At 64.7% G+C, this 9,297-nt stretch overlaps 4 protein-coding genes across 4 annotated transcripts in view; 3 read left to right on the top strand and 1 right to left on the bottom strand.

Annotated features, from left to right (window-relative positions):
• Window positions 1-1,765: 1,765 nt before the first annotated feature.
• On the top strand, window positions 1,766-2,754 carry PFL1_02077 (uncharacterized protein; the record flags this gene model as incomplete). Its single annotated transcript, XM_007879588.1, has 6 exons — window positions 1,766-1,796; window positions 1,898-1,968; window positions 2,066-2,176; window positions 2,299-2,390; window positions 2,501-2,598; window positions 2,729-2,754. 6 exons carry the CDS (start codon window positions 1,766-1,768, stop codon window positions 2,752-2,754), a joined length of 429 nt encoding a protein of 142 aa, XP_007877779.1.
• A 1,007-nt stretch (window positions 2,755-3,761) lies between these two features.
• PFL1_02078 (uncharacterized protein) lies at window positions 3,762-5,439 on the top strand (the record flags this gene model as incomplete). Its single annotated transcript, XM_007879589.1, has 3 exons — window positions 3,762-3,996; window positions 4,117-4,480; window positions 4,596-5,439. 3 exons carry the CDS (start codon window positions 3,762-3,764, stop codon window positions 5,437-5,439), a joined length of 1,443 nt encoding a protein of 480 aa, XP_007877780.1.
• A 280-nt stretch (window positions 5,440-5,719) lies between these two features.
• PFL1_02079 (uncharacterized protein) lies at window positions 5,720-6,742 on the bottom strand (the record flags this gene model as incomplete). The annotated part of the gene is made up of 2 exons (XM_007879590.1): window positions 5,720-5,727; window positions 5,818-6,742. The coding sequence occupies 2 exons, from the start codon at window positions 6,740-6,742 to the stop codon at window positions 5,720-5,722; spliced, it is 933 nt and encodes a 310-aa protein (XP_007877781.1).
• Window positions 6,743-9,128: 2,386 nt separating this feature from the next.
• The window catches only part of PFL1_02080 (uncharacterized protein), a gene marked incomplete at both ends in the record, with an annotated part of 1,716 nt that continues 1,547 nt past the window's right edge, over window positions 9,129-9,297 (top strand). Inside the window, one exon of the mRNA XM_007879591.1 lies at window positions 9,129-9,289. Within this exon, the coding sequence (XP_007877782.1) occupies window positions 9,129-9,289 (161 nt within the window). The remainder of the gene's footprint in view (window positions 9,290-9,297) is intronic.

Consider the following 9,297-nt stretch of genomic DNA (forward strand, 5'->3'; position numbering starts at 1 on the left):
CATGTCCGCCCCTTCATTCCCGTCTCACGCACATACCCTCCACTCTTCACGCCGCCTCCTGTAGTACCACCACCTCTTCGCGCCCATTCCTGTACCGTAGTCCAGACGCCCGCATCGAAGGGGGGAGGGGGGGATGTCGCGCGCAGCTCGGTTCCGAGTCTTGGCGCGCGCGGCATCTTTTTCCCTCTCCGCGGCGCGCCTCCCTCCTTGATTGGAAACCATCACTTCACTCGCTCACTTCCTGCCCGCTACGCTGGCACACCTGCAGGATGCCGAGGAGGACAATGATAGCAGCAAGGTCCTTGATGAGCCAGCCGTCCTTGCAGCTGGGAATTGCAATGCGCGCAGGCTGCTCTTCACCGATGCAGTTGCATAGCTTGCAGCCCGTTGCCTGACCCCAGACGAGGAAGGCTGGGTTGCTGTCGTTGTTGTATCCTGTAAGCTGGATTGTCAGCTGACGCCAGCGCAGGAATGGCGCATTGTCCTGTGCCTTGCCCTCCTCCATCAGCCACAATGGCAGGCAGGTGCCCTGGCAGTCAAGGCTGAGGAGGACGGCGCTGGATGAGAGGACCGAGAGGGGTGGGCAAAAGACGTTTGCGGCCATGCCCCTTAGGGCTCGCCCACAGCGCCGCAAGGACAGCGTTGATCTGGGTATCGGTCACCCAAAACTTCTCCAGCACTCCGACGGGATACCAGCGTAGCGCACACGCATTGAAACAAATAATGGGTTGGATTAACTTGAGCATGTCAGGTGCAATAAGCTGGCCTTGTTCCTCAAACCACGTGGCAAGGGAGTGGGTGCTGTGGAGGATGGTGGCAAGCGCCAGGGGCGTTGCATCGTTGCCCAGCGGCAGGAGAGAGCGCACTGCATTGGCCTTGTGTTCTGGAAGCTCCTCTGTATTGGCCCCATCATTGTCGGCTGCTGTTTGCTTTGGAAAATGACAGAAGGTATGCATCACTTCCTTATCCAGATGCATTGCAGGAGGCATGCATATGCATTGGCTGCCAAGTCCGAAGCCGCAGTTGAGACCACTTACCAGGTTTGTGGGCCTGCATGCAGCCATCTGGACCCAGACCAGGGCATCAATAGCTCCATTGCCTTGTCTGCCTCTTTGATGGTTCCTGCTGCAAGCACCTTCTTGCTTGTTGTGCCACGCTAGCAGTCTGGCAGCCTCTTCTGCAGACATGCCCATCTCAGCAGCCACCTCAATCTCATCTTTTGCAATGTTCCCTTTGAGTCCCATAGTGTTGCACAGGTGGTGGCAGAGGGTGTGCAGAGCATGTCACTCCAATTGCCTTGGTGTGGGCCTGATGCCTTAGCCACTGCTGATGCTGTTGCTGAAGCTGATGCCACTGCTGATGCTGATGCTGATGCTGATGCTGATGCTGATGCTGATGCTGATGCCAGAGCCACTGATGATGCTGATGCCTTCATCTTTTCTTGCAGCAGGGGGGTCCTGCATCTCTCGCCTGCCTCAGCGCGTCTGTAGCACCCAGCCAGGTGGAGGTTGAGGTGCGAGAAGATGGGAGCGCACAGAAGCCTTTTGCTGCCAAGTCCAACCTCGCGCCTTCCACCGCCGTCCTCGCCATCATCACCATCATCTCGACACCTCTTTTCTTCAAAGACCTAGGACCTCGGCGACGGGTTTGCGGCACCAACTGAACAGTCTACTCGGATCGCACTGCGGCAGGCAACCAGCGTCCCCTGTCCAGAGCGAGGCACGACATCACCTGAGCGTTCCGAGGTCGCGAGCCCGCAAGCAGCATGTCGTACCTGCTTCCTCACTTGCCCTCCGGTGAGCATTCGATGAGCTGTGGCGATGTCCGCGCGCATGTCGGCGCATTCACTGATCACCCCGATCCCCCCCTTCGCCATCTTCATCCGCCGCAACCGCAGGCTGGCACGTCGACCAGGCGATCCTGTCGGAAGAGGACCGGGTGGTCGTCATCCGCTTTGGCCACGACCACGTGAGGCGCCGCGCGATCTTCTACCCGGGACCGTGCGATGGCCGTCTGAAGCGAGTGCTGACGTTCAGATCTCGTCTGCTCCCTTGACGCTCCGCAGGACCCGGTGTGCATGCAGATGGACGAGACACTGTACAAGATCTCGACGGCGGTGCAGAACTTCGCCGTCATCTACCTGGTCGACATTACGCAGGTGCCAGACTTCAACAAGGTGAGCATGCGGGCGCATCTTGGCGGGCCATTGGCAATGGGGCTCCAACAGAATACCGCGGCGACGAGAGGGGGCGGCTACTGACCGCCTACCGACGACCGGCGAGTGCGGCGCTCCTCCAGATGTACGAGCTGTACGACCCCTGCGCCGTCATGTTCTTCTACCGCAACAAGCACATCATGATCGACCTCGGGACGGGCAACAACAACAAGATGTGAGCAGTCCCGTGCCCGTTGGGGATGTCGAAGCGCGCTGGGAGAGCTAACCCGTATCAACTCCTCGACCTGCCTCTGGCCGTTGTCATACTCGACCCCGCCCTGGCAGCAACTGGGCCATGACGGACAAGCAAGAGCTGATCGACATTGTCGAGGTCGTTTATCGCGGTGCGAGCAAGGGTCGCGGTCTGGTCGTCAGCCCCCGAGGTGAGCATCGTGCGCGGTGGCGTGCCATGTCTGCCCGTCGTCTCGTCATGCCGCTTCGATGGCATCGCTGACACTGCTGGCCAACCGCTATATCCGCCTGTGCTGCTGGTTTCCTGTCGCCGCTCGTCAGACTACTCGACAAGGCAAAAGTACTGAGGTCGCTCCGCTTCGACCGCTCGTCATTCTGTAATTGTAACCTCCATCTTGGCGTCGACATTCGAAAAGCCTCTTCTACGTCGAGCAGGCCTGGTGCGAAGTGTGATCGCACGTAGGCCAGCAGCTACGGTGTAGGGGCGGCGAAGATGGCGTCGAGCTGGCCATGCCTTTTCGAGCTGGGAAAGGCCGATCGGGAACCGAAGGAGGGGCGGAAGGGCGAGGCATGCTGGCCGGAAAGATGAAGCTGGGCGGGCAGCAGGCCGTCATGAAGCTGGCAGAGGCAGGCGGGCGGTTGGAGCGAAAAAGGTGCCTGCCCGACGCGGCGCGAGCCTCGTCTCTGGCTGACATGCAGGCGGCCAGAGTCAGAGAGAGCGAGAAGGAGAAGAGAGGGTGCGGCGCTGCTCATGGGCCGACAGACCATCATCGGCCAGGTTTGCACCTCAGCCGCCCAACCCGGAGCAAGCTGGGCTCGAGCGGAGCACCGCTGCCACGCCACGCCACCCAACGCAACGCAACCCAACGCCTGCCGCTATCGCTATCACCATCACCATCATCACCACTGCTCTGAACCCGGCCCGCGCTCCCTCTCCCCCACCTCGACACCGGCTGCACCCGCCCTCGGCAGCTCTCGCAGGATCGCATCGCCTGCGCTACACTGCCTCCTCCCGACCGCCGCTCCCTCAGTCGCCTGCTACCCATCCAGCTCCGCCCCGCTGCGCTCCGCTCTGCTCTGGTCTGCTGCCCATCCTGGACACCGCCCGTCCGATCCGCGCCGACTGCCGTCCTCTCGAGCCGGCCTCGTCTGTCCTGACCCGTCCGTAGCAACAGCGCACCACTCAGAGGGCATCGCTCTCGCCGAGGCAAAGTCGGCTTAGTCGCCCGTCATCTCAGGCCGGATCGACTTAGCCAGTCCGAGATAGCGTGCAGCGAACCACCGGTGCTCGCGGCCTACCTCTCTCCGCCTGCACTCCTTCCACGCCTAAGCACGCCCGGCCACGCCCGCCACCATGAAGGTCAAGCTTAGGGTCCCGCTCGCCTCGACACCTCGCCAGACGGCCTCTCCGCTCTCCAACGCCAGAGGGCCAGACGAGATGGACGAGGACGACGCAGCATCCCCACAGCAGCTGCAGCTGCACCAGCAGCAAGCAGCTCTTGCCGGAACCTCGGAACCAGCGTCCGAAGACGATGACGACGAAGACGATGAGGAGGTCGATGAGGAAGACGAGGGCGACGAGCTCGACGGTGAGTAGCGGCCGGCGAGGATCATCACCAAATCGCTCCACGTCCACTCCGTCTCTGACCACCACGACCTGCCCACTCCTGCCCACCTCTCCTACGCTCTTACCTGCTTCCACGTTGCAGAGCTCGACGAGCTGGAAGACGAGATGCCCGCACCGCCCGCCACCACGTCCAACCAGGTATCGCCCAAGCGCAGCCGGATCACCGTCAAGCCAAGAGCACCAAAAGGCCACGCTGACGCCGCCTCGCCCTCGCCAACACCTTCGTCGAACGCCAGGGAAGGCGGATCAACCGAGAGCCCGCGCGGCACGCCCTCGGAACGGGCCAGGATCCTCACGGGCAAGAGGGCGGCGGCAGCGCGCCAGGAAGAGGCGGCGCGCATGACAAAGGAGGAGCTCGATGCGCTGCCCGCCGCCAAGCGGCGCAAGAGCCACAAGGCGCGAGGTGCTCCTGGTCCGGGACGAGGATGGAGAAAGGGCCTGACAAAGTGAGTGGCAGTCGCCCGCGGCGGGCACATTATGTTTGATGCTCGAAAAGTGAGCGACCTGACCGGCTCGACTGACGTCTCGGCCATCGCCGTGCCTTTCGCCGCATCGCAACAGGGGACAGAAGCCGGTCTACGAGCTGCCGGCAAGCGCACTGCCAGAAGCAGGGTCGACGCCGACGACGTTTGGCAACACCACGTCCTCGGCTAGAGCCTCGCCGCAGGTGGGCAGGTCGGGCGGCGAGGGCTCTGGCAAGCGGGCGGCGCAGTCGGCGGCCGTGGCCACGGTCAAGATCCAGGACGCCAGCGGCACGCGCACCCACGTCAGCGACCTGTCTGCCAAGGCGGGCACGGCCAAGAACCCAGGCTTCCGCTACCCGCCCCTGCCCAGCAGCCGTGGCGGCCCTCCGATCCTGCCCATCTCCAAGATCCCCATCACCTTCCAGGCGTCGGCGTCGATGGACAAGAAGAAGGAGCCGCGCACCTGGAACAAGGGCAAGCGTGAGTTCCTCAGCCTCGGTGGGCGGCTCTGGAGCGTGCCGACGTGGTACGGCGGCGAAGACAGGGGCTTTGAGAAGAAGATTGATCCGACGATAGCGCCGCTGCTGGCGCAGTCGACGACAACCAACGCATCGCTGCTCGCCGCCGCCAACGCGGCCAAGGGCACGCCGACGCCGACGCCGGCACCGGGACAAGCGGCGCCGAGCACACCGAGCGCGGGCCGGAAGACTGGGGCGACCTCCGCGACGACTGCGTCGGCCGCGGCCGCCGCGTCGAGGCTCTCGCCGGACAAGGCGACCGAGCGTTCTGAGACGCCGCTGAGCAACGCTGGCGGGGCGAGGCGCGCCACGACGACGACGGGCACCGTCTCACCGCTGCCGCCGCCGCGCCACATTGGTGCGGTCAGGGAGGACGTGAGCTGGAGAGGTCAGAGCCCGGCGTTCTTGGCCGGGGGTCGGTGATGGGCGGCGAGGCCAACAAAGAGGCTGCAGCGACTGAATTGGCCCGCACACAGCCAGGCAGACAGACGGGCAGGAAGACGCCTGCGTCCGGATGATGGGAGGAGCGACAGACGATGGGTGGCGGGCGGACCACGTAGCACCGTAGCTCGGCGAGCAAGTGAACAGGGGCAATGATTGCACGGGCCAGACGGCCAGTCGCTTCTACTGCAGAACCAAAGCGTGGCGTGGCGGCGTGGCGTGCGACCGAGCGAGGTTGACAGGAGCCGAGCCGCAAGGGCGTTCAGAGCACTGCAGAAAGGGGCGGCGAGTGGACGATGACAGACGGTCAGCACACCGGGCACCCTCTGACCACGGCGACAATGGAGAGCTGCAACTCACTTCTCCGCTTCTTGGGACGGACGCCGCCGACCTTGACGGGCGTCTTGTCGGTCATTTTGAGCACGAGCTGCCGGGTGGCCTGGCCCTCGCCGGCGAGCAGGGCGCGATAGACGGCCTCCCTGCCCTGTCCGAAGCCGTTCCAGAAGACCTCGAGGTTGAGAATGCCCCAAGCGTCGCGCTTTTCGCCAATCTTTGCAAACATGTTGAAGGCGGCGCGGTAGCCGGCCTCGTAGCCGCTGCGGGCAGCCTTTTTGAAGCCGACGCTGCCGCCCGACGACGAGGCCAGCGGCTCGCCCTCGGGGTTGGTGAGGGTGAGGATGGTGTTGTTGCGCGAGGTGCGCACGTGCAGCTTGTGCGCCGGCGTGTCGGCGTAGCGCGAGCGGATCTCGGCGCGCAGCGCACCACCCCTGAACCCGCGAGATTCTTCTGACGTCGCCGTCGTCGTCGTTCCCTCCGGCGTCGTCGTGGAGGAAGCGTCCATTCCGGGCAGAGACATGGCCGACGAGCCGGCGGAGGCGAGGATGTCGTCGAGGCTGGCAGAGGGGGCCGGTCGGCCTGCCGGTGCGGTGGATGAGGTGACGGCAGATGCCAGCTCCGGTGTCGATGCGGATGCTTCGGACGCCGGTGCGGAACCGGGTGCGCCTGCGACAGCGTCGGCGGCCGTTGGTGCGTCTGCGGGCGACTTTGGTGTGGGCATCGATGCGGCATCGATCTGTGCGGTGGCAGGTGGCGTCGGAGCGTCATCGCCACCGCTGCTGTTCCCACCTTCCTTGTTCGGACGGATCGCGGAGGAGGAGATGTGGCGGTGCGCGGCGTTGACGAGGTACGAAGTCGAGGCTGTCGATGGCCCGCTGGTGCTGACGGCCTGGCCGAGTCGAGCCGTGGCGGGCCGAAGCGCCGCCGTGTTGAAGAGCTGTCGCAGCATGGTGTCGCGTGCTGTGGTGTCGCCGAGGTAAGGCGAGGAGTTGCACGGGGAGCGAAGAAGGAGAGGTGACCTTGTACGCAGTGGAGGCCCCGAGTCGATGCGATGGGATGGTGTCAGCTAGCCAGTAGGAGCGCCGGGCTGCAGCCGTCCTGATGGCCTCGGAAGAACGCAGCGCAGAGGAGCGGTGGGTTAGGGCGCACGAAAAAATGGCCGCCAGCCCAGCCCGCCAACCGCCAGCTCGAGTTTCGGTTCCGCAGCGACCCTGACCTTTCTCGCACGGGATCGATGAGTTGGGCCTAGACCGTGGCCTGACGCGCGTGGCCGTGGCGCCGGCCAGCCGAGGGCGTCTCAGGGGCTGTTGATGTTGGCGGTCGGGCCGGTGTTGGTCTACTAGCTGTAGCCAGACAGGCAGGCAGGCAGGTCCTCCTGGCTGCTTGCCCTTTGCTGACCTCCTTTTCGCCAGCGCGGCGAGCCAGGAACGAGTCGAGGCCTGGTCTGCAGGCGGGCCTCATCCTGCTTGCTCTAGCTGTGCCGCAGACCAAAGGCAGGCAAGCAGGCTGACCTGCCTGTTTGGTGCTGCTGCTGCTGCTGCTGCTGCTGCTTCCTGGACCAGGGTTGAACATCCAAAGCCAGGCCAACGCCTTAGCCGGCGGCCGAAGCGTGGGCGTTGCAGGATGTCGGGCCCGCTCGATCTCATTCACTTCAATCCAGCATCCTTGCCTGCCCACCACGTCCTCTATCCACGACTCCATAACGACCGCAGCAACGAAACGACGAACAGCGACGAACGACCAAACAATCGGCCAGCATCTTCTACCGGATTGCGTATCGGACCGTTCACGACGACTTGCTCCTCTTGCTAGACGCACCGACGTATCGTCAGGACCCCCTTTCTCCTAGCCAGCACGCCAGGCCGGAGACCAGCATGCCACCCCGGCCGCTATCGCACGATGCCGATGACGAGACTCGCGCACTCACCGGGCCTCCGGAGCTCCTCGATGCCGACACCACCGATTACTGGGATGACGCACAGGGTGAGTGGTGTGGCGTGGAGTCGCTGTCGCTGTCGCCGCACCGGCTCTGTATCTGCAGCGCATCGTCCAGACTGTCTGTGCAGAGGCAGCGCGGATGAACGGCTAGGCCGAGGGCCAACGGGTTCGATCGCAGCACGCGGCGTCGCATCGACTGCCAGAGGTGGTTTAGATCCCTGCCTACGGTACCTACCACGCCGCCTGTGCCGCAGCAGGACGAACTACGAGCGGCGAGGAGAGATGAAGCGTACGCGACCACGCGCAGTCGCTTGCCGGCCTTGGTCGACGACAGCAGCAGCGGCGTCGGCGGCCGCGTCTTGTCCGCCAAGAACGCGGCCCCTGTTGCCGGCGCTTGGCAGCGTCGGTCGGCACAGCCCCCGTTCGCTCGTCCTTCGACCTTCGCACCGCGGTCGCCCTGCCTGCCCCTTCTCCACGGTCTATTCTCGGACGCCTCTTGGCCTCGCCTTGGCTTGGCTTGAGCTGGCTACCGCAGTCTTGCCTGCCTGCTGCTTGCTTGTCTGACCCCTTGGCCGTGGAATTTCTGGGCGGCGGCGGTACCTGGCAGCGTCTTAGCCTGACCGGCCGGGCGCATCTTGCTGAGCCCGTTGGCTAGACGTGCTCGCCACCCACTCCCTCGGCGTGCCACCTCTAAGGCCGGCGTGCGTGCTTCGACGGCCCGTCTAGTCCTTCTTGGCGCTACCGCATGTCGTCTTCGCCGCTCCTGGTCCGGTCCTGGCCTCTGCTGGCTTGCCGCGCTGGTGCCATGACGCCGGGTCGCTGCACCGGCCAGCGTGGTCGGAGCATCGGCTAGGCTAGGGTCCACACGTCTTCGCCGACTTTGGCGCAGTCGGCGCGCAGCAACACCGTACCACCGTACTTGCTTGGCCTGGCCTGCACCATCCCCCCGCCTCGCTGGCCACACCTCTCTGGCTTGGTCGTGATACGGCTGGATGGCCGGATCGCTCGTCGGCCAGCCAGGCATGTCCACCAGCCTTGGGCCGGCCACCCCCGCCTGCCGCAGCTGACCGTCTGCTGCCATCCTCGTCCTCCTTGCACGGACGCTGACCTGCACGCTGTCCTTGCACCTCCCTTAACCTCCCCATCGTCGACCTCGTCTGCGACCCCATCCCCTTTGCCCCCACTGCCCTCGTCTCAACGTCCCCCTGCCATCGACGACAGGCCTCCCTCCCCCTCACCGCCTCTCGACCCACCACTCGCCCTCGCCCTACCCCAACTCGTTTGAGAGTCTTCCGATCGCGCCGCCGCGCCCCTCGACGAGCGCCTACATCGACCCCTTTGCCAACGGCCACCGCACCAGCACCTACGCGCTCGACGACGAGACGCCCCGCGCATCCATGTCGTATCCCGATCACCACGACTACTACCCGCCCCCCACCGACGTCTACAGCACCGGCGGCCCCAAGGGCTACATGCCCGCCATGGACTCGACCGACTCGCTCACGGGCCGACGCGGCGGCGAAAAGGACTACGACAGCGACGCCTGGGGCATGAGCGCGTCGGGCT

Source organism: Pseudozyma flocculosa (assembly GCF_000417875.1).
Source record: "Pseudozyma flocculosa PF-1 unplaced genomic scaffold scaffold00005, whole genome shotgun sequence".
NCBI lineage: Eukaryota > Fungi > Basidiomycota > Ustilaginomycetes > Ustilaginales > Ustilaginaceae > Pseudozyma > Pseudozyma flocculosa.